Below are 24,022 nucleotides of genomic sequence, written 5' to 3' on the forward strand. Positions count from 1 at the left end.
CTGGCATGACCTGCGGGCGTCTAGCAGGCGTCATTGGGGGGCGGTGACCACTGCAGCCGTGGGAATGAGCGAGACCACCCAGGGATAATGCGTGTGCGTTGTTAGTAGAATGAGGGCAAAAGATGGTCCGGGATGGAACTTTTGAGACAGGCCAAGATTTAAGGCGAGTGAGAAAGAAGAGTTCTCAAGGCAGTGAAGCCAGAGGGCAGTGTTTCAAGAAGGGACTGGTCGTCAGTGTCCAGAGAGATGGCAATTGAAAAGTGCTCGCTGAGAGGTAAAATCATTAGTTTTCTGTAATATGACTGTTTAAGAAACCCAAGGTAATCAATCATCTGGAAAACACTTCTAATGAATACCAGTTCAGTTAGGTAACCAGTTTCTTTTTTTTTTTTAAGATTTGTTTATTTATTTATTTGAGAGAGAGAGACCTTGCACAGAGAGAGAGGGAGAAGCAGACTCCCTGCCGAGCAGGGAGCCCGATGCAGGACTCCATCCCAGGACCCTGGGATCATGACCTGAGCTGAAGGCAGACGCTTAACCGACTGAGCCACCCAGGCATCCCTAGGTAGCCAGTTTCAAAAGAGACATGAAGAAAACCATGGACTTCTTATCAACCGACAATAACTAACAAGAAAACATAATGGAACAGAAGACCTCATTCACAGTAAAAACCCCTTACTCTATCCTGCCCACAGACCCGATGTGATCTGTCCCCTGCTACCTCGCTTGCTTCATCTCTTACTGTTCTTGGTCCACCCCCTTTTTTAAGTAGACTCCACGCCCAGCATGGAGCCCAATGTGGGGCTTGAACTCACGACCCTGAGATCAAGACCTGAGCTGAGATCAAGAGTCAGATGCTTAACCGACTGAGCCACCCAGGCACCCCTGTTCTTATTTTTAATAAGGTGAAATTCACGCAACATAAAATGAACTATTTTAAAGTGAACAATTCAGTGGCATTTAATACATTCACAATGTGGTGCAACCATCACCTCTGCCTCGTTCCAAACATTCTCATTTCCCCAAAAGGAAACACTGAACACTAACTCCCCACCCCCTTCTCCCCTCTTTTCCCGGTAACCACTCTTCTATTTTCTTTCTTTATGACTCTGACTATTCTAGGCACCTCCTGTAAGTGGAATCATACAGTATTTATCCTTTTGTGTCTGGTTTCTTTCACTTGAACGGTGTTTTCAAGGTTCATCCCCAGGGCAGCATGCACCAGAATTGTCTTCCTTTTAGAGCCTGAGTAATATTCCATTGTCTGGATTGCCCACATTTTGTTTAGCCAGTCATCAGTTGATGGCCACTAGGTTGTTTTCACTGTTTTTTTTTTTTTTAAAGATTTTATTTATTTATTTGACAGAGAGAGACACAGCTAGAGAAGGAACACAAGCAGGGGGAGCGGGAGAGGGAGAAGCAGGCTTCCCGCGGAGCAGGGAGCCCGATGAGGGGCTCGATCCCAGGACCCTGGGATTATGACCTGAGCCGAAGGCAGATGCTTAACCGACTGAGCCACCCAGGCGCCCCAGGTTGTTTTCACCTTTTGGCAACTGTGAATAATTCTCCCTTCCTGCACTAGCTCCCAGCTCCCTTGCCTTCTTCCTATTGCAGATCTCCTCAAGCTCGCTTCTGCCTCTGGACCATTACCTTTGTTATTCCACTGGAATGCTCTTCTCCTAGATTCTCCCATGGCTGTCTTATGCAGCTTAAAGGTCACATTGTCGGGAAGCCTTCACAGTCACTTTTTTTTTTTTTTTTTAAGATTTTATTTATTTATTTGACAGAGAGAGACACAGCGAGAGAGGGAACACAAGCAGGGGGGAGAGGGAGAGGGAGAAGCAGGCTTCCCGCCGAGCAGGGAGCCCGATGCGGGGCTCGATCCCAGGACCCTGGGATCATGACCCGAGCTGAAGGCAGACGCTTAACGACTGAGCCACCCAGGCGCCCCTCACAGTCACTTTTTATCCCCATTATTGAAAGGAGTAAGAAGTAGTGTCCAGACCAGGAATTGTTTTTTAAATAATTTTCTAAAAAAAAGATTTTTATTTATTTGAGAGAGAGCATGAGCAGGGGGAGGGGCAAAGGGAGAGGGAGAAGCAGACGCCCCGCTGAGCAGGGAGCCCGAAGGGGGGCTCGATCCCAGGACCCTGAGATCATGACCTGAGCCGAAGGCAGACGCTTAACTGACTGAGCCACCCAGGCACCCCATACCAGGAACTGTTTTGTGCCTTTGGCCTCCTTAGCAATCCAGTGAGGCCTATGGACTCATACTTCAAATAATGGCTTTAAATGCCTAAAATATGCCCATTATACTAAAAATACAGTTCTCAAAATATTTTCAAATTGTGATTTAGTGATCTATGTCCTTCTTTATTAGTTCCTGAAGTAATATCTATATGCAGCTCTAATAACTATCATAATTTAGAAGGTATGTAAGTATAAATGCTATTTTGAGATATTTGCAACAACTGTAATAGGAAGCAGAAATATCAGTGATTTCTATTGACTGTGAAATCACAGGTACTGCTAAAATTACTGTAGATTGTTACCTACATTTGTACCTGAAGAAACTGCTAAGCTTCAGTGAGAGCTCAGTGAAAACGAGGTGGTGTTTTCCTATCCAAGTTCATGGATCCTGTGAATCCTTGGAAGTCTGTGGACCCCAGGTTAAGAGCACCTGCCCCAGGGGCGCCTGGGTGGCTCAGTCAGTTAAGCGTCTGCCTTCAGCTCAGGTCATGATCCCAGGAGTCCTACGTTTGGCTCCCTGCTCAGCAGGGACCTTGCTTCTCCCTCTGCCTGCCGCTCCTCCTGCTTGCGCTCTCGCTCTCTCGCTCTCTCTCTCTCTGACAAATAAATAAATAAATCTTTAAAAAAAAAAAGAGCACCTGCCCTAAAATGTGAAAGACAAACAGTAGTGATGAGGAGGGGTGGATTATGTTGGGACTGGGTTTTTTTAAAAGACTATTTATTTTAGAGAGAGAGGGGAGGGAAGATCGCGCGGGTGCGTGCGTGCACATGAGCAGGGGGAGCAGAGGGAGAGAATCTCAAGCAGACTCCCTGCTGAGTGCGGAGCCTGTCGCGGGTCTTGAGCTCACGACCCCGAGGTCACGACCTGAGCCAAAACCAAGGGTCAGACGCTCAACCGCCTGAGCCCCCCAGGTGCGCCTTAGAGCTGGGTTTTTGTAGCAGATGGAAGAGATTGTAGGAAGCCAGGGAATAATGAGCGAGAAGAAAGCTGCCTTCTCCACCCCTCCATGGAACTTGGGTGTGAGAGATGTAGAAATTTCCAGCTGAGAAGGTATCTGAGGGAAGCTCCATCTTTGAAGGGGAGTCAGGTATGACCTGGGAGAAAGAAACATTTGTGCAGAGACTGCCTGTGTGAATAAGGGATTCGGTTTATCATGGACTGGGGGCCAGTGAGCACAACAGAGTGGGGTGGAATCCTTACTAGATTCCAGATAACCACGCTGGACACTGAGGATACACAGATGAGTAAGACAAAGATGAATCACCATTATGATTAGTCTAGACCAAATGCTGTCGGTTGATTGGCTGGTTTGGCTGGTCTGATCCAGGGACCCCCTAAGGGCCTGAGGCAGCTGCAGAAAGATAGGCCCAGGGTATCACCAGAGATGAGGGGGAGGGAGGGTGAGAAAAAACTCAAAAAGCACTCTTTTCTCCTTTGGTTCCTTTTACAGAACAAAAAAATGAAGTAACAAAAAAAAGTTATGTAATGGAGAAAGAAAAAAAAAAGAAGCAGTGCCATGATTCGATAATTCAAATGAGCCAATCATCCAAAAATTAATTAGAGGGGTCAAAGGGACGCATCCCCCACCCTTGCTCCTAATTCTTCAGGAACCTTCTAAGGATCTCTGCAACCAAGAGATTCTTGGATGCTGTTACCCTTCAGAATGATCTTTGGCTCAGAGGGATCAAAGGAAGAAAAAAAAAAGGATTTTATTTTTAGAATTTTCTCTGGGGCTCTAGAGATAACCTGCACCTGGATCTCTCGTCTGTATGTAGCGCTCAGAATCTAGGATTTGTCGATTCTTTTTTTTTTTTTTTAAAGCTATTTTCCCTTCTCTACCGGGGGATCTTTCGGAAAGGCTCAGGTTGAGGGCTGCCGCAGGTGAGAAGCCCTGGCCCGGTCCCCGCTCCCTTCGGTCTTGTTTCTATCTGACGATGCCGTAGCTGCAAGCTCACTGCTTGGGTTACAAACCTCTTCTGGCTTGAAGGGAGGAAGCCTTGGATGGCGAGGCGGCAGACAGATGGGGGGATGAGAGCAGAGGCAGGGTTGAAGCCACGCCGACCTAGTTAGAGCAGAAAGAGGCTGCAGGGGTGGCAGGAAAGGCCCAGGAGAGAAGAGAGAAGCTTCCCGGGACGGCGAGGAGCAGAGGACTGGCTCTGGTTTAAGACGCCCTGGCAAGACTTGGGGTCGTGAAGGGGACTTTGTGTGGAGACTCAGTGAGCTGGATGTGTGTGTGTGTACGTGTGTGTGTGTGTGGGGGGGCAATCTTTACCAAATGTTGTCCACATGCTTAGATTTTAAAGTCACACTCTTGGAGGAAATGAGAACCAGAAAAATATGGACCTTAGGAGAGCCATGTGGGCAGTGCCGGAGACCCAGCAAGACTGAGCAGAACCCAGAGCATCATGACGAGATTCCCCCGCAGTGGGTCAAGGCCAGGTCCCGGCCACCACCACCGGGTACCCAGCTCCCACACTAGGCACGGGGGGGGGCAGGGGGGAAGACGCAGGGAGCACAGACGCGGAGCCCGCCCGGAGCACAATCAGCCCACCCACAGACCCTGCCAGTGGTCTCCACACTGCATCGGGGCCCCATGCGGGAGAGAGAAGAGCCCTTCGTGGCCCCCGCCCCTCAGAGGGACGCAGTCTGTTTGACGGAACGGTAATTCTTGTGAAGGGAGAGTAAGCGATCCCATAGCATAATTACTTTTGTTTATGCTCCGGGGTCACAGAAGGGATTTCTGGCAGAACAGGGGAAGGCTGTGTGGAAGACGAGGTGGACAGTCCATGGCCCTGAGGTGTGGGAGGGCAGGAGGGGGATGAGAAGAGAGATGCGGGCACTCCAGAGCAAAGGTACGCCCAGAGGCAGAAGTTCGGCTCCCGCGCCGACCAAGTTGGTGGCCGGCCCGTCGAAGGGAGATGGAGGGAATGCAGCTGGACGGGAAGAGTCAGATGACCCGGGCATTTCAAACTTCGAGAAGGGACTGTACCGAAAGCCCGGGTTTGGAAGCAGTCAGGCCATGTCCCTGCTCTCCCCCAACCCCTCCCCAGCTACAAGCCCATCGTGGAGTTCATTGACGCCCAGTTCGAGGCCTACCTGCAGGAAGAGCTGAAGATCCGCAGGGTCCTGCACACCTACCATGACTCCCGAATCCACGCCTGCTTGTACTTCATCGCCCCCACGGGCCATTCCCTGAAGTCTCTGGACCTCGTGACGATGAAGAAGCTGGACAGTAAGGTACAGAGGCAGGCAGGAGGGCGGGCGGGAGGCAGGGCACACCGGAATCACCCTTACTGGTCTCTCAGGCCAGGCAGGTGCCAAATTCCAGGAGACGCTCTGTGGCCTCCTCATCCTCTCCTTCATTCCCTGTCCCTCCAGAGAGATGGTGTTATTGATCCAGCACCTGCGTTGTATGCTTTGTGATCTGTTTTCCCAGCGCTGGGCGTGGGTCTACCCTGAGCCGTCTTTCTGCCCTGATCCCTCCGGGGGTTAAGGGTGGCTGCAAGCAAGATGGCGGTCCGGGCCTAGGGGCTCAGCTGTTGGCAATGGGAAGGCGTTTTTTCTTTGCCCCAGGATTAACTGGCCTGTTCGAGAATCGAACATGCAAACCTGACTTGGAAAGTTATTATTTTTATTATCAATAATAATTTCAGTAACAGCAGCTAACATTTGTTAAATCCTCATTATATGCCACTATCATGCAAGCACCCTCTGGAGTATCTCCTTGAATTCCCACAACCCGATAAGGCAAACAGCGTCATTATCCCCCACTTATGGAAGTGGACACCGAGGCCCTAAGAGGGTAAGGGACTTGCGTGTTGTCATGTAGCTAGTTCCTGGCAGAGTCTAGATTCGAACTCAGATCCCTGGCACCATGTTCTGTGGCCTCCATTCCTGAGAAAGATGGCTGTGGGAATCAGTCGTGTCCTGCTCTAAAAGGAACTGAAAAATGTAAGTCCCATACCAGATGGAAATCAGACAAGGATTCTTCCTGTGAAAGGAGTATTTTCTGTACAAAAAAACTGATGCAGGATTCCTTAAAAAGCCTAATACATTTCCCCCTAACATTTCCTATGTGCCTAGCACTGGGATGAGTACTTTATAGGCATTATTTTATTTCATCCTTCCAAGAATCTAGTGTGGTGGATGCTATTATTCGCACTCCCTCATGAGAAAACTGAGGTACAGAGAGTCAAAGAGCTTGCTCCAGGTCAGACAACTTGTAAGGGGTCTGGGATTTGGACCTGGCTCTCTCTGACTCCAAGGTATTTTATTTTATGAAATTCTAATTTATATGCATTATTTAGTAGGCTCTCCGTGACAAAAAAACCCGACACTCAGCTCAAATCAAAATAGGAGCAATTTTTTTCATTTTTTTTTTTGCAGCAATGAGCTCACCCCCCCGTGAGTACCCGGCTGCTCTGGAAATGTCGCTCTGCCCTGCATGTCCTGTATGGGGCAGCAGAGAGCCATGCGGCGGTGGCCCGCTGGGTGGGTTGGGTTAAGTTAAGCAGCCTTTGGCATATGCTTGTCGTGTGTCCATGGGGACACAGGGAAAAGTGACAAGGAGAATTAGCTCTGTCTACTCTTCCACCTTGGCAAAGGCTTTGACCCTCCCCCCTCCCGCGAAGGCTTCAAGGAAGGTACCTGCAGGGTCCAGTGTTCCTTTGCCCCGGTGCATGAAACCGGAGGCCACCTTTACAGGTACTCCCCAGGCAAGGCGTAGAGCAGGCCGACCGGCCTCCAAGCGCAGAGCTCCTTCCGGGGCCCAAGCACTAAGGATGCTGCCCCACAGGAGCCTGCTGACGGCAACGCCTCTGCCCCCCGTGTGAGCCTGAGCTTACGTGTGCCCTGCCTCACAGGCATGTGCGTGTTGCAATTCTGCACCTGCCCGCCGCAGAAGCCCTGTCTCTCCTTGAAGTCCTTTCAAGGAGCAGGGCTCAGGGGGATTGAACTTCGGGGTAGCGTTAGGCCTTTGTCCTGCTGTCGGAAATTGGGCATATATACCTGCTTGCTTTGTGCAGAAAGTAATCGCGAAACTCAGGTAGCGTCACTCCTTTTTGCATGAAGTCTCGGATCACGCTGGTAACCGCGAGGGTCTTCTTCATCCAGCCGGGTTGGTTCATAAGTTTGCTGCCAGAAAGGGGGCCAGGTGAGCGCCTTCACTGAGCTCTGCCCTGCCTCTCCTCCCTGCCGTGGCCCGTGGGGCTGGGTCCCTAACACACCGGGGCGAGCCTGCCCCGGATAGGTTGGGACAATTTACTGTTAACAAGGAGTGGCCGCCTCCCCGCCTTGTCAACCACAGATTCCCAACTGTCCTTTTTCTGCTTGGAATCACCCAAGCAGTGATCTCAATATGAAGATATCACACAGCTCATCAGTTTGGAGCTGAGCTGGTTAAGACTCTGGATTTAGGAAGAAGGCTAAACTTAGATCTGGATCCCAGTTCTGCTACTTACCTGCTCTGTGGCCTTGGACAAATTACTTAGCCTCTCTGTGCACTAATTTCTCATTGGTAAACTGAGAGAGGTGTTGTCAGGATTAATTGTGTTAATCCATGTAAAGCACTTAGTCCAGTACCCAGAGCTTAGTAAGCGGCACCCACTGTCATTTATTATATTGTGATTTGGCCACAGAGGTGGCCAGTCCCGGGCCGTTGGGTTGAGCTGGTGGAAGTCCTCTGCCATGCTGCTGTCGGTTGCAGATTACCAACAATGATCCCGCTTTTCTCCTCCCTTCCCCAGGTGAACATCATCCCCATCATCGCCAAATCAGATGCCATTTCGAAGAGTGAGCTAACAAAGTTCAAAATCAAAATCACCAGCGAACTTGTCAGCAATGGGGTCCAGATCTACCAATTCCCTACAGATGACGAGTCAGTGGCAGAGATCAATGGAACCATGAACGTGAGTGGGGGCACAGGGGTTCAACTTTCTGACGATTTGCTGTTTCTTTTTTTTTAAGATTTTATTTATTTATTTTTTGCGAGCGAGCGAGCGAGAGAGCACGAGTAGGAAGGAACGGCAGGCAGAGGGAGAAGGAGAAGCAGGCTCCCCACTGAGCAGGGAGCCCGATGCGGGGCTCGATCCCAGGACCCTGGGACCACGACCTGAGCTGAAGGCAGACGCTTAACCGACTGAGCCACCCAGGCGCCCCTATTTTTATTATTATTATTTTACAAACTAGTCGTCGAACATCACCATCCATTTTAGTGCGGTCATCTCTCCATCATCTGAATTTCGGGTGTTTGTGAGAAAGAATCCAGAATCCAAACAGCTCCTTTCCCTTAGTGTTGGTTGCCTCAAAGCCTCAGAGACGCAGAGATTAATAGCCAGAGACTGAGGGAGGGAAAGGCTGACCTCAGGAAGAGTCTGGAGCCGGGGATTCGGACCTCTCCTTCCACCCTCCTCTTGGATGCGGCTTCGGTCTAAGCCAGTCCCCCTGGGCCTGCCAGAAAGGCAAACAGTCTTCTTCTCTGACCAAAACAATGCCATGACAAGCACAGCAGAAAAAGTTGGCTGGCTTCTGGGACTCCAGGATAATATGTACTCAGATCATCGAGCCCTCTACCCCCGGGGGGAAAAATGACCTATAGCCTCTGATTTTTCTGGTGACTAGAGAAATGTTATTTTTCAGTTTCAGGGTGATGCTTTGCTTTATTGAGTGTGAATGAATGAAAAAAAAAAACCACCCCAACTTGCCATCTTTCCTCTCCTCTCCCACTCCCCCCCACAACTAGAAGAATGAGTAATGAGCAAGGCGGGGAGTCAAACATCTCCTCGTGCTTCTTTACAACGTGTTGATGCTGTTGCTGTGAAATCTTCAATGTTGTGATTTCAAGGAGACAGCTAATAGCTTTTGGAAAGCCTCTGCTTTGAGAACAGATTTTTTTTTCTCTCTGTTGAGAGGCATCAGTTTTTCCTAATGACATAATGCCCGGGTATAACCAAACTCAGGAAAGCCTGGTAATAAAAGCCATTTTTAGAAAACTTTCCAGCTGCTGCCGCCCCTGAGTTATCATTATGGTATCAGCTCCTACCTCCTAGAATCTGGCCAACAAATTAGCATGGCGGGGCTGCAAGTCATTGTCTCCGTCTGCCTTGCCCCCCATCGGTACACCCGAGATGTGTTCGTTATTAGAAGTCCCTCATCATCTTTGACCAGTCTGGCCTAAGAGTAAGGCTACGTGGCTTGGGGTGGGTGGAGTCCTATCCTCTCTGACCCATCGTGAGCGTGAAAAAAGGGGGAACAGAAAGATGAGCCCTTATCCTCTCAAGCAGTCAGGGCATTTTGATGGAAACCAGACTCTGCCATGATGAGAAAACCTGAAAGGGTGCCTAGCCTGCAGACAAATGGGAACCTTGGGGCGCCTGGGTGGCTCAGTTGGTTAGGCGTCTGCCTTCAGCTCGGGTCATGATCCCGGAGTCCCAGGATTGAGTCCCACATCGGGCTCCCCGCTCAGTGGGGAGTCTGCTTCTCCCTCTGACTCTACCCCCTTTTGTGCTTTCTCTCTTTCTCTCTCTCACTCACTCTCTCTCAAATAAATAAAGTCCTTTAAAAAAAAAAAAGAAAAAGGGAACCTAGAGAGAAGTGTCATGTGGTGTCCCTGGCATGATGTCTGGAAGCGCTTAGTCACCTCAGAGCATTGGGCCCCGTAGATACCTTCAAACTTGGGTTCCCTACGTCACCAGGTAGCTTTTGGGCTTGTGGTTTGCTTTGCTAAGAATAAAAAGGGGAAAGAGTTCTCAGCCGTCTCGAGAAGAGCGTCTAGCCATACCACCGCCCCCTACTAGGGATTTTCATGGCGGGGAAATAAGACTAATGAGGTCACAGCCACCCCCTTGGCCTATGGGTGGGTCTGAAAAACGATATCAGATTGGGGGTCGGCAAGAGAAGGGAGTGAGCGGTCTTGTTGCATGCTTCTTCAACCCGTGCTCTGGTAACTCTCAAGGTTGTAGACTTTAATTCTGAAGATTGCTATGTTGGGAGGAAGCCACTCCCGATCAGGTTATTATCAGACAAGGAATCAACGGTGCTGACCGTCTGTATTTCACCAGGCTGAGGAGAACGGTCATCCAGCCTCCCAACTATAATGGATGTGCTGGAACTGGAATAGACTAATTTGCGCCAACTGGATCATCCAATACTTTAAAATATACTGAGGGAATTTTTAAAAGATTTTATTTATTTATTTTATTTTATCTTTTTTTGTTTTTAAGATTTTTATTTAATTATTTGACAGAGAGAGACACAGCGAGAGGGAACACAAGCAGGGGGAGTGGGAGAGGGAGAAGCAGGCTTCCCGCTGAGCAGGGAGCCCGATGTGGGGCTCAATCCCAGGACCCTGGGACCGTGACCTGAGCCGAAGGCAGACGCTTAACGACTGAGCCACCCAGGCGCCCCAAGATTTTATTTATTTAAAAAGGAGATTTTAGAGCACAAGCGGGCAGAGTAGCAGGGCAGAGGGAGAGGGAGAAGCAGACTCCCCGCTGAGCAGGGAGCTGGACGTGGGGCTCGATCCCGGGACCCTGAGATCATGACCTGAGCCGAAGGCAGCCGCTTAACCGACTGAGCCACCCAGGTGCCCCTATACTGAGAGGAATTTAAGGTCGATACGAGAGGAAAGGTAGTGAATCTGAGAACAGACTCCCAAGAGGAGGCTTGAGAGTGTCTCTTGGAGTTTTCGGAGACTGGACATCTGACATCGGGGGGCACATCCGCCCGTGTTTCAGGGCAGCGCTGTCCTGCCGCCATCAGAGTCTCCTCCCTGGGCCCACACCTGCAAAGTGTCACCCCCAGGAGTGTGGTTGCTTGGAGGGTGTACCATCTCCCTGCTCTGCTCGACTCTCCTGGTCGTCAAAGCTGCCCGTCTCTCCAGAGCAGTGGAACGAGGTCCGAAGTCCGGCCCCACGATATCCTGCCCAAAATGACTGTCACTCCTGATTCAGTGTCATGAGCTGTCGTTTTTGGATGACACCTGGAGACGGCTTTTTGCCATTTAGCCACGAGGCAGAGCGCCGGCGGCTGCGGGTGGCTGGGAGGGCCCGGCAGCTAAAGCATGGTGGCCTTACTCTTCCCTGGCAAGATTTGGGCCCAGGAGTTAGGGACCTGGGCTAGTCGTTTCCCCCAGATCGCGAATGGGGTGAATGAGAACCGCCCCGTAGGGCTGTCGTGAGAAGCCAACCAGAGCTGCTCGGCAGCACCCAGAAAAATTCCGCTCGCCGGACTTTCGGGAGGTCTCGGGAGCCCTGGCGGGCGCCGTGCCTTACCGCAGGCAGGGACAGAATGACAGCGCGGTGAGGAAGAGGGCAGGCGAGTGACCCTGTCATCCTAACTAGCAGTGGCTTGTGGGGATAAATCTAACGGGCCCAAGGAAAGACAAAACCGGTTTGTTTTTTTTAATGCCTTTATTCTCTTCTTGGGTTTTTTTTTCTCCTTTCCTCTCGATCCCAGAGAAGTCCCCGGTCACGTCACACGCCCTCCTCCATCACTTTCAGCTGAGAGCCGGGGATGCGCCAGAAGGTTCTCTTTCTCACCTCGTCCCTCGGTCTAGCCCTCTGCCGTCGCTGCCCTCTGGCTCTTTGGTGTCCCGTGGCTGAAGTCTTGGGTCTCGGCAGGAGGGGCAGCATTTTCCCAGAAAGCGCTTGGGGCTGGATTTGAGGTTCCCCACGTGTCTTGGGGTCCTGAGTGGGAATGAACTGTGCCCGAGCGATGTCCCTCCGACAAAGCCGGCTGGCAGGGGTCAGGGAGGCTCTGGCCCTCGTGCCCCATGTGTCGCATGCCCAAAGACCCTCACGTTCAGTCCCCTCCTAGGACCGATGCAACATTTCCGGCGGCCAGCCCAGCGCATCCTCCATATGCGCATAACCTCCTCTTTCCTGTGTCCTCGCTTCAGGCACAGTGAGTGGAGTGGGAAGGGGTGGAGGGGGTTGCTGAGGTGATGCTCTGAGAGCGGCCAACAGAGGGTGATGCGAGAGCCACCTCAGGGGGATGACCAAGCGCCTCGGGGGACTTGCGGGTGTCCTGGAGCTGAGCTCCCGATTAAGTCCTGTGGCTTTCCACTCTGAAGAACATTCTTGGGGGGCAGGTGCTAAAGAGAATGGGGAAGAAGGATTGGCTGTGCCATCAGCGCGCAGATTAAGCAAACAAAAGACATTTGCTGTAGGTTTGCCAGAATCCAACTGCTTCTTATCATCTGGCCTTGTGCAAGCGGATCGCCCCGGGGGTTTAGAGCGCTCACCCCACCGGCTGCTCGGACCCGCTGCGTGAGCGTGGCAGCCCGGTGGCGGGCTTCGAAGCCAGAGAGACCCGGGTTCCATCCCTAGCTCTGGCCCTCACTGCTGTGTGCCCGCTGGCAACTGGACCTCGGTGTCCGTGTCTATATAATGGGGATAAGAATCCCTAACTCACTGTGCTGTTGGAAAGAGCCCGCGAGGCGCGTAGGCTGCCGCTGCAGCTCCTGCCTGTTCCGTAGCTGCCCGACTGTTGGCGCGGTTGCTGCTGCCCCCTCTGTGAAGCCTGCTTTGACTTTGTGGAGTGAGCTGCTCCCTCCTCTGTCCCTCCGGCTCTTGGACCTCTGTTTATAGTCAATATTATTATTGTTTTTTTAAAGATTTTATTTATTTATTTGACAGAGAGAGACACAGCGAGAGAGGGAACACAAGCCTAGCACACGGTAGGGGCTCAGTAAATCCGCGAGCATGGATGAGTCAGCAAATGAGTCCAAGTATCTGGGACGGAGGCCTGTTTCTCCTGGCGGGCGAAGAAAGCTTGCTCCGGTGGACTTGCCCTTGTCTGGGGAAAGGCCTTTTGGGTAGAACCCCACCCAGGATCACCTGGTTTGTAAACAGTATTTATTCACGGGGTCCACTTGGCCAGGGGTCACAGGGTGCTGGAAGCCTTTCCCAAGCTCCCCACTACGAGCTGCAGGCAGTTGCCTTTTCTCTGACCCCCAAAACCTTCATCAGCCAGGCCTAGCTCCCCATGACCCTGCAAGCACCACGCTCATACCCCTGTTTGTACTTTGCCTTTCTTTCCTCTCTACTGTGTTCATGGCCCTGCTGCTGCCATTCAAGGAGTATTTATTAAGTACCTACTATGTGCAAGCCCCGGACCCTACATTTGAGCCCTTGGTCATGTTCTGTCTTACACGATTCCGCGTATGTAATTCTGGTGCTCCCAATAAGACTGTAAGCTCCTAGAGGGTGAGGGAGTGTGTGCCTTCTACCTCTTTTGTCTCCCTTATGGCACATAAAACAACCCAGCACAGCTATGGGCATGTGGGAAAATACCTGTGGACTTGACTTCTAGGCTCAAGAGTTCCGCGTGGGCTCTTGCTTCAAGGGAAGGATGAGAACAAGGAGCTCAGAACTCAGTCAGCAGTGTGGTTATAGTACGTACCGGCTCCCGGGGCTCTCACACTCGGGGGAGGGGGCAGCGATCCTTTAGCCTCTCTACCCACACGTAGCCCCCCTCATCCCACTCACCCACCTTCCAAAGGCTTTCCCCCTCAGCACCTGTGCATTCTGAACAGCGCGCTCATCTGGGTATCTGCTCATTATTCGGCTTATTTTCCATCTTCGTCTGTTCCCTGTGTGTTTGGCCACGTCATTGAGAATTTCTGAACAGCAGAAGCTTGGACTGGGCCTCTCAGCCCCACACAGCTCAGAGCTTCAGAAATGCCTCTTGATGATGGCGACAGGGAGGGACACTACCGCAGTGTGATGGGCCCGAGGCCCTGGAGCCGGCGCCTTTCTCCCAGAGCTCTGCTCTGAGCCTCGGTTTGCCTTCTGTTCCAGGCGCACCTGCCGTTCGCTGTCATCGGCAGCACAGAGGAGCTGAAGATAGGCAACAAGATGATGAAGGCGCGGCAGTATCCTTGGGGCACCGTGCAGGGTGAGTGAGTCTCCAGGACACAGGGCCCCTCTCCCTGTCTCCAGCCGCTGTGTGACTAGGCCCTAACTTGTCCCCGGTCTGTACTCATTTGCCTTGGGCTTCCAGCAGCTTTGGCCCCACCCCTGGATTCTCTGCTGTGAGCAAGCTCTCTTTGTCTCCAATGGAGAAAGCATTCCTAAAACAAAAACGAATGTTTTTGGAGCCAGGTAAGAAGGAATGTTCAAGAAAGTATGTGTATTGGCCCCAGGTGCCCCAGGGCACCAGGAGATGTACAAGAATATAGCAGATGAGTAGCGGACAACCCAGATAACCATCAAAAATAGATCGGATGAATTGCAAAATGTTCATCTAATGGGATACTAGACAGTGGCGAAAATGAATGGATTATAGTTACTTGTACAGGAATGAATCTCAGAAACATAACATTGGGCTCAGTAAATCAAAGAATGCTTGCTGTATGATTCCGTTGATGTGAATTCCCAAAGTAGACAACACTGAACAAGATCTATCTTTTTAGGAATTCACACGTAAGTGGCGAAACCATAAAGTAAAAGGAAGAACGATAAAGCCCAAAGTCAGGATAGTGGTTAAGTCTCATTTCAAGACCAGGTAGAGACACAAGGTGCTGGTACTATTTCACAGGGTTGTAGGTACATTGGTATTCAGTTTTTTCTTCTTTATTTCTGTATATATATAATTATTATACAATTTCAAAACAGATGTATATACACTCAGGAAACTTCCTTTTGTGGTCTGCCTGACCCGTGGTAAGTTACCTGTGGCACTAGTCAGTTCTGTGGATAAGGCAAGGCCTGGGACGCTGCCATGGCAGACGAGGCGTCTGTCCTCCAAGTCTTCAGCTGTAAGCTGGGTCTTAGAGGGGCACCGTGTGCGAGAGGGCGGCTGATTCACTGTACGCTCATCGCTGCCATTGAGCAAACAACGGGAAGTGGGTGGGAAGTTGTCCACCTCACATGTAAGGCTGGCATGCTTTCGGGCCGCCGGAGCCTCTCCAGTGATCGCTGGATTTTTCCATAGGTAGGACAAGCCTGCTTATTGGAGCTGGGCCAGGTTTTGGTCTTCTCTGCCGTCTGGGGCCAAGATGCTCTGCTAGGGACGTTTTGTGAATGGTTCCTGGACCCATAGTCCTAACTGGGAATGAGTTTGTGGTTCCAGTGACTTCCTCCAATTTAGATCGTGCACACCTAACCAACAAAGGGGTTTTTGAAGGTTTTTTGTATAAGTTGGAGTTCACTGTTCTGTTCGAGTGACCTTGGAGTCAGTCCTTCTGACCAGCCACCGGGGATCACTGTCCGGACTCGGAGAAAGAGCTGGTCCCGAGAAGTTGCCTGACTGATGTGATTTTTAATATTAGCTTATGTTCTATGGCAGCAAGGGGCTTTATTCCCAAAGCAATGGGTCTTTTTTCTTTTAATTTTTTAAAGTTTCACTTATTTAAGTAATCTCTACACCCAGTGTACGGGGACTCAAACTCATGACCCCAAGATCCAGGGTTGCATACTCTTCCAATGAGCCAGCCCGGTGCCCCAAAGCAATGGGTCTTAAGCAGAGGGGTTGTGTGAGCCCATCTGAGCTTTGGAAAGGTTACTCTGATGGCCACGAGGCAGTCTGCTGCAACTGTGGCCCACCCTGTCATCCCAGACCCCCTCCCTGCCCCCACTCCCCTCTCCCGGCCCTGGAAGACAGAACCTAGGGTGACTAGGCCAGTTCATCATCTCAGACACCACTGTCCCCACATGGTCAGGCCAGACACCCCCACCACAACCCAGGGGACCCATGTTTGGAGGCACACAGCCTTGTATTCCAACCGGAAGTCCACTTTGCTATGATTTGGTCTCTATTTCTGTCCTTCTGGGCCACTGCCCCAAATGCAGACCTTTGTCGTACTCTTTTGACGGGGGGGGTTGTTCATTCAGGCCAGAAAGTGGGGTCCACTTTGTCCTAGTCATCATTGCTGCTGCCAGGCCATTATCCACCCTCTAAAAAACACCTCCTTTGAAACTACGACCTGCCATCCAGGCGAGCCACACCTTGGTCCACAGCCCTCTCGGTCCCTGCCCTCTATAGATGTCCTAGTTCTTCCCTTTTATTCTTTGGAGACTTGGCACCTGCTCAGAGCCTTTGCCTCTCCTTTAGCTCGCCTGCACTTCAATCCCACCCGCAACTTGCTGGCCACGTGACCTTGCCTAACCTTGCTGAGACCTTGCGTGGGCTCTTTCCTGATCTGCCTGATAAGTTCTGATTCCTCCCTCAAGAGTCATCTTAAGGGTTGCCTCTCTGGTGAAGCCTTCACTCTGCTGGGGCACCTTCAGCCCCCCTCTTCTGGGCTTGCACCGCATGGACCTCCATTTTGGTCATTTTTGCATTGTATTTTACTTGCCTGTTTGCCTCTCTGCTTCCACTCTGCTGTAAGATCCTTAGGGCAAGAGTCCGTGACTTCGTTTCTGAATTCCCGGTGCCTCACGCCATGCTGGGAGCAGAGATGCCATGACTCTTTATTGGACAGACGGCTGAAGGCGCGTTCGCCATGAGCCTAAGTGTGGTGCGGAGCAAATAAACATTCCCGGGAGGGTCTGACTGGCGCATTTGGGTTGAGGTGCTACTGAATGTCTTCTTAGATGTTTTTTTATGGTCTTGCAGTTTTCCGTTACTGTGAGCCTTGTAAGTTTCCGCGTGCGTTTTCCGTGGAAAAGTGAATCAGGAGGCAAATTCGCAGGCTCCAGATACACAGGTGGAAGGGCCATGTGGCCGTGAGGCTTCCGGCCTCTCGATTCGTCCTTTTCCGCCGCTTCTGGCCTTCCTTTCAGTGCGCTTTCGATCCCCCCTCCCCTGCCGTGCAGTCGAGAACGAGGCCCACTGCGACTTCGTGAAGCTGCGGGAGATGCTGATCCGGGTGAACATGGAGGACCTCCGGGAGCAGACCCACAGTCGGCATTACGAGCTGTACCGCCGCTGCAAGCTGGAGGAGATGGGCTTCAAGGACACCGACCCCGACAGCAAGCCGTTCAGGTACCCCGTGACTGTGGAAGGCTTGCGCGGGCCAGCTCCCCTGGGGAGGCGAGACCCGGGGGCCGGGACCGAGGGCCGCAGAGCTGTCACCTGCCCCTCGCACTTGCCGCCCCCTCCGTGGTGGCAGGGCGGGCTCGGGGAGCGCCGGGCCAGGGAGGACGGCCAGAGGACCCCTGCCACACACCCACAGCCACACACACACGTGCGCGCGCCGGCTGCCATCACCTGTGCCGGAGGGGACCCCTGAGCCGAGGCTTCGGCCCGCAGCCTGGCAGCCGTGCCTGTCCTCTGGCCCGCTGTCTTCTTCAGACCCCGGCTGCCCCTCCTTCCCCTTGTCAAGCCCAGATGACGGGACCGGGTAGCAGTCATTGCGCACGGGCCGGGGACCTTCAGGCTCTTCAGGCGCTGTCCTGAGTGTCTGCGTTCAGGGGCAAGTTTTGTTTCGACCGCGGCCTGTTAATAATCCTTGGCATACTTCCCAAATCAGAATCGGAGATGCTTTCAGACAAGAGGAATGTTGTCGAAAGCAGTTTACTATGCCGACAGGAGCCAGAGGCCAGGTATCGTCGATCTGTCTGCGTGATGCGGGACATGAGCCCCACACTTGAAATCACCATGTGGTGTCCTTTATTACAGCTCAGTCCCCTCTCAGGAAGTGTCGGGCCTCATTGAGGAAGTGAGGGGGACGCTTGTGGGCCAAGAAGGCTTTCAGATGGCCCCTGAGATCCCGTAGTGTCTGTTCCCAGGACGAAGCTGGGCTCTGCGGGCACAGTGTGGCCAGTTTTGCAGGGAGGCCTCGTTCCAGAAGGGGGGACTCGCTCCCCTTCGGGGACAGGGGCTGCCGGAGCTCCTGGGGATGGAGGAAGTTGTGCTTACCTCTCTGGTGGGCCCTCCCTCAGTTTTCTCTCCTTCCCCTCCCACGGCTTTATTTGTTTTTTATTTTTATTTTTTAATCTTTTTTTTTAAGGATTTTATTTATTTATTTTGACAGAGAGAGAGACACAGCGAGAGAGAGAACACAAGCAGGGGAGTAGGAGAGGGAGAAGCAGGCTCCCCGCGGAGCAGAGAGCCCGATGCCGGTCTCAATCCCAGGACCCTGGGATCATGACCTGAGCCGAAGGCAGACGCTTAACGACTGAGCCACCCAGGCGCCCCTTTATTTGTTTTTTAAAGACTTATTTATTTATTTGTCAGAGAGAGAGGGAGAGAGCCAACACAAGCAGGGGGAGGGGAAGGGGCAGAGGCAGAGGGAGAAGCAGGCTCCCCGCTGAGCAGGGAGCCCGATGTGGGACTCGATCCCAGGACCCTGGGATCACGACCTGAGCCGACGGCAGATGCTTAACTGAGCCACCCGGCGTCCCTCTCCCACAGCTTCAATCTGCATCTGTGGAGGAGGAGGTGTGGGTCTGCCTGCTCCTCTCTAGTCCCCTCCCCTCCTCCCACTCCATCCTGAACACCTGTTACCCGAGTCTTTGCCCTCTGCCCGGGCTCCTTTCCACATTGCAGGCAAACATGCTCATCCTGAAGAAACACTCCCTTAACTCCTCCTCGTCGCCACCCCCTGCCCTTTCAAGAAGTTTGGCTCTGGTGGGAAAGAGGAAGAGTGGTTTGTATTTACTGGCTTCTGCCCCTACTGCGCCTCCGAAATGCCTCTCTCCTAGGTCAACAATCACATGCTCATGGCCAGTTATGATGGGGCCTCTGAGTCCCATCTTTTCATATTTCAATGCGTCGTTCGATATTCCTCCCCACCGCCTCTTTCCTGAAATTCTCTCTGCCTTTGGCTCTTCTCGCACTGGCCTGGCTGGGTCGGGTCCTTCTCTCTCGCCACTCCTTCTGGCCCACACCGGCAGGCTCCTTTTCCTCAGCTCACGCCTTTAAATGTTGGTGTGCCCCAGGGTTCCTTCCTAGGGCCTCTGCTCGTGTCACTCTGTGTTCTCTTGGTGGCAGATTCTTTCTACGATCAGCCCTACTTACACCTAGAAAGGGATGAGTCCCCCGCCAAATCGTACTTTTGAGCTACAAACCCATTGCTCCAACTGCTGACCAGATATTCTCACTCAGACGTCCCATGGAGGACGCACCTCCACATGCAGCTGTCTGAGCTTCAGTTCATCTTTCTCCCTCGGAGACACACCCCTTTCCCAGTGTTTCCTGCTGCACTTCATGGGTCCACCGTCCACCGGGTTGCAGGAGCCCAAACACCCGAATTATTTTAAGTCCTTCCAAGTCCTAGGAGTTCTGCTTCCCTCACTGTTCCTTAAGTTCCCCCAAATCCTCCATCCCTACCAGCCCTTAACATTCAGATCCCATCGTTTCTTTTTTATCCTATTTCCTCCATCCCCCACCCGCCTCCTCCCACCTCCCCCCCACCCCCGCTCCCAGCAACCACTCACGGTTTATTCTCTGTATTAGGAGTCTGGTTTTTTTGTTTGTTTGTTTGTTTGTCTCTCCTTTCTCTTGGTTCGTTTGTTTTGCTTCTTAAATTGCACATATGAGTGAAATCACGTGGCATTTGTCTTTCTCTGGCTGGCTTCCGTCACTTAGCCTTACACCCCCCGGCTCCATCCAGATTGTGGCAAATGGCGAGATCTCTTTCTTTTTTCCGGCTTTCTTGTGGGACTGAGCGATCCCATCATTTCTTATTTGGATTGTTGGGAAGTCTGTCCTTCACGCAACAGCCTGAGTGGTCTTTCCCATTTTCAAATTGCATGAAGTCAGTCCTCCTGCTTGAAACCCTGCAGCGGATAAATGACCAAGCGGGTAATATGACATCCAGAACCCGCTCTCTTCTGCCGGACTCGGGAACCTCGCCTCCCTCTACTCCACAGCTTCCACCGTCTTCTCCGGCCATGTTGGACTATGCGTGGCTCCCCAAGTACATCATCCTCTCTCCACATGTGCCCTTCCACCTGCTGCCCTCTTCGGAGCATGATTCCTCCTCTTCTTCACTAGGCTGACCCCTGTTGCTTTAAAACTGAGGCTGGGGGCGCGGAGGCTTGGCCCGGGCATCTCCCAGTAGACCATGAGTTCCTTGATGGCGGGCCCAGTGGCTGTTGGCTCTCGATGTTGAATGACTAGCAGAGTGTCGCTTAGTCCTGTGTCTAGCACATGATGGAGTCTCACCGAGTGTTTTTTGAAATAGTTCACTAATGTGGTCAGTTTCAGAGCCAGGACCTGGGAGCCCGGTGCAGAGGAAGGACCCAGATTAAGAGACAAGAGATCCAGCTTCTGGTCCCTGGCTCGCCCCTATCTAGCCATGTGGTCTTGAGCAAATCACCTCACCTCTCTGGCCCTCTTTCTTCATCTGTATAACCAGGGCAGAGAAACAGATGCTCTGAGTCACTTCCAGTTCCAAGTATCTTATCAGTTCCCCAGGGCTGCCCCAGCCCCCGCAAGCAGCCCGTGACCCTGCTGTCACATGCCAGGCCGGCTGCCTGCAGCTTTGTGGTTCTGTTTTGGCACCTCTCCCAGAATTGGGGAAAGGGGGGATCGGGGGACCCAGGGAGGATCACTGGGGCCAGTTTTCATTGACTAGGAGCCATTCCAAAGGCAGGGGAATTAACCTGACTATATTCGCAGCTTACAGGAGACCTATGAGGCCAAAAGGAATGAGTTCCTGGGGGAGCTCCAGAAAAAAGAAGAGGAGATGAGACAGATGTTTGTCCAGAGAGTCAAAGAGAAAGAAGCTGAACTTAAAGAGGCAGAGAAAGAGGTAAGTGTGACCCTGACTGCCCAGCAGGCAGGAAGAGGGGGCTGAGCTTGGACACAGCCAGCGGGAGCCTCGAAGCTTCCAGGCAGGAATGGGGCCCAGCATCAGCAGCCCTGCCTTGGCTGGCACCGAGGACGATATGAGACCGGTGTCTTCTTGATCCCTCATCCGCCAAGGCCGGGATGTGTTCTCATTCCATGTTACTTAATTCTCTAGAGCCGCACCCTCCCATACTGCAGCCACTAGCCACATGTGTCTATTTACACTTACACGGATTAAAATGAAATCAAATTTAAAACTCAGTTCCTCGGTCACATCAGCCACATTTCAAATGCTCAGTCCTCCTGCGATCAGTGGCTACCATATTGGACAGCACAGCTATAGAACATTTCCGTCACCGCAGAAAGTTCTATTGGGCAGCACTGCTCAAGAATCAAGACCTAAGTCCATGGCGTGGACGTTGATTTTTTTTTTTTTCAGTTTCACTTTTCAAAAGAAAAATGTCACCCACTACTTTTGGAGGAGACGTGAGGGGATCTCAAAGATAAATGAGTGAAAGGCCAACGAACAAGAGCCAGGTTAGAGCAACGGATGGCCACAGCTTCCACCACCCTACCCCAGGGGGCTAGTAGAAGCTGGTCTACACGGCAAGCCTGTCGTCCACCAGCCCTTACAAAGTGGCCGTCCCAAATAACCTGTGAGAGCCGGAGACCTGCCCTCCTCCGTGATATGTTTCGAGTGCTATGGAATCCTAAATTCTCTCCAGAACCCTCAAAAGAAAGTGAGGTTCTGCTTGTTCTGCTCTTAGTATTCAGGGTACTTTATCACGTTCTGGTCTGTTAGCACAGTGGTACGCCAGAACCTTCTTACCATTCTCCTTTGGGTGGCTGGTTCTATTCAGGGCTAGCTGAGTCTCCCCTTGGTCAAAGCTGAGGTCTCTGCACTCAGTCCGTTTTATAAAATCCTTTCATCTCCTTCCATGTCTGAGGACAAGTATTTTCTTTGACCAGCTTTGGCACTGCTGAAGTTTTGTCTGCAACCCATGGTGATCCTCCTTGACCAGAGGGGGTAAGGAAAGACAGGGGCCCCCTCTCATATAGGGTGATCTCACTGTATAATCCTCCGAAGCATGGATTAACCTTGGGCAAATTCCTTCACTTCTCTGACCTTCTGTTTCCTCATAAAATACCAATAATAACAGAAATGGTTCTTGATACTAATTATTAATTAACATTCATTAATAACAGTCCCTGACCACATTCAAGAGCAGAAACGTGGAGGTGAAGTGGCAGGAAAGGGACCCACCCTGAACACGGTGCCATCCTAGCAGTCCCTGGCAGAAATGTCTCCTCAGGTGCCCGGGTCCTGCCGGTCCCCACCTGCCCTGGGCTCAGCTCCTCAAGGAGGAGCTCCCCAGGGGGCCTCTCCTCAGACTCCCTGTGCTTCCCTGCCAGCTACACGAGAAGTTTGACCGTCTGAAGAAACTACACCAGGATGAGAAGAAGAAGCTGGAGGATAAGAAGAAATCCCTGGACGATGAAGTGAACGCCTTCAAACAGAGAAAGACGGCAGCTGAGCTGCTCCAGTCCCAGGGCTCCCAAGCTGGAGGCTCACAGACTCTGAAAAGGGACAAAGAGAAGAAAAAGTAAGTGGTAGGCGGCTCTGGGTTGTGGCTTCTTTCTCGTCCCCTCAGCACAGGGCCCGGAGACTAGTGGGGCTGGGGGCCAGAGGTGAGCTGTGGGCTGACAGGTGCGTTTTGTGTTTGGGTCCCTATAACTGGTCTCTGTGTCCCCTGAGTTTGGGGAACTGAGAGTGGGGTGGGGGGCTGTGGTCCCGGGAGCCCGGCCCCTCTGCTCGGCTGCTTGGGAAAGCCTTGCAAGCTCCAGGTAAGAGGAGAGGGAGAGACAGAAGAGAGGCAAATGGAACGTGGGAGGGGAGAAAGAAAGGAGGAAACCATGAGATCTGCGGAGGTGTAAGAAAGAGGTGAAGGAGAAGACAGCTAGAGGGTAGAGGGGAGAGTGTGCCCTAGCAGAAGCCTCTGGGCACCTTCTTTCTCCCCCGAGAAGTTGGCACTGATCTGGCTTACAGGCCTGCTTGTTCATCCTTGTGTCTGAGGTGTTCCCCTCCCCATGCCTGTAGCCCCCCAACCCCATTCTCACTTAGCTGCAGCCAGCAGTTTAACTGCTTTTACTGAAGGCTGCAGCCCAGTCTGGGTCTCCCACTCTGTGCCATCCCTACCTCTTGGCCGCTTCGTTGTTTCTGGCCCAGGATGCCGAGAACTTGGTGGGGAGCCCCCAGATGCTAGTAGACTCCACGCGCCCCGTCCTCAAGCAGAGTCTGTCCATCTCCCCTGGTAAGGCAGGACAGCACGGGCTCTTGCTTACGTGCGGACCTGCGGACCCATAACCCTGAGCCGACTCCAGGCTTTGCCGGCCCGAGCTCCCCGTTCCTCATCCCGGAGTCAGAGGAGAGGAGAGGCTGTCCAGTGGGACCTATCCAGGGGTCCCCTGTGCTCCTATTGCTTGTGCAGTGTGACACAGGGAACCCTCACAGGGAGTGCTGGGCCATGTCCTTACCAAAGGGGCCCGAGGATCCGAAAGGTGTGCACGGTCTTTGCCTTCTGTTCTTAGCGACTTGCTCCTGACTCAACTATAGGCTCTCTGCCAGAAGGAGGGAGCCTCTTCCTTTCCTCCGTGCCTGGCTGATCACTTAGGAATAAGACCGTGACTTCGGTACAACAGTAAAATAGTTACTATTTGAAAGCACTCAGTTTCGCCATCCAGTTATTCAAAAGTGTAATTTGAACATTTTCACCCATGAACCCAGAGATTTTTGTTACTGAGTCACCACACTCTGTGTCAGATTCACTGACTAATGAACTTATTTTGGTGTTACCTGATGGATAAAGGTTAACCAGCCAGAAAAAAAGGCCTCTTTGGACACACCATATATTAACTGATCTGGCATTGTGTGTGAGTCACACCAGCAGGAATGGGTTCCTGCTTTTAAGATCAGAAAGAACTAAATTTGTTTTCTAGCTCTAACCTGCTGCCTTCCTGGCCTGGGGTATTTGTTAACTCCATCCCTGGGGCAGCTTCGCAGCCTGCTTGCAGGAATTAGGAGATTCCTTTGTG

General features: G+C 52.0%; 1 protein-coding gene across 7 annotated transcripts in view; it reads left to right on the forward strand.

Annotated features, from left to right (window-relative positions):
• Nucleotides 1-24,022, forward strand: part of SEPTIN6 (septin 6) — a 64,960-nt gene that overhangs the window by 32,843 nt on the left and 8,095 nt on the right. For all 7 annotated transcript variants that reach the window (XM_032391390.1, XM_032391385.1, XM_032391388.1 and 4 more), the window contains exons 4-9: nucleotides 5,302-5,488; nucleotides 7,996-8,157; nucleotides 14,050-14,146; nucleotides 17,008-17,176; nucleotides 20,759-20,891; nucleotides 22,343-22,533. In XM_032391390.1, the coding sequence (XP_032247281.1) occupies nucleotides 5,302-5,488; nucleotides 7,996-8,157; nucleotides 14,050-14,146; nucleotides 17,008-17,176; nucleotides 20,759-20,891; nucleotides 22,343-22,533 (939 nt within the window). The remainder of the gene's footprint in view (nucleotides 1-5,301; nucleotides 5,489-7,995; nucleotides 8,158-14,049; nucleotides 14,147-17,007; nucleotides 17,177-20,758; nucleotides 20,892-22,342; nucleotides 22,534-24,022) is intronic.

Source organism: Phoca vitulina, unplaced genomic scaffold (assembly GCF_004348235.1).
Source record: "Phoca vitulina isolate PV1807 unplaced genomic scaffold, GSC_HSeal_1.0 scaffold62, whole genome shotgun sequence".
Classification (NCBI taxonomy): Eukaryota; Metazoa; Chordata; class Mammalia; order Carnivora; family Phocidae; genus Phoca; species Phoca vitulina.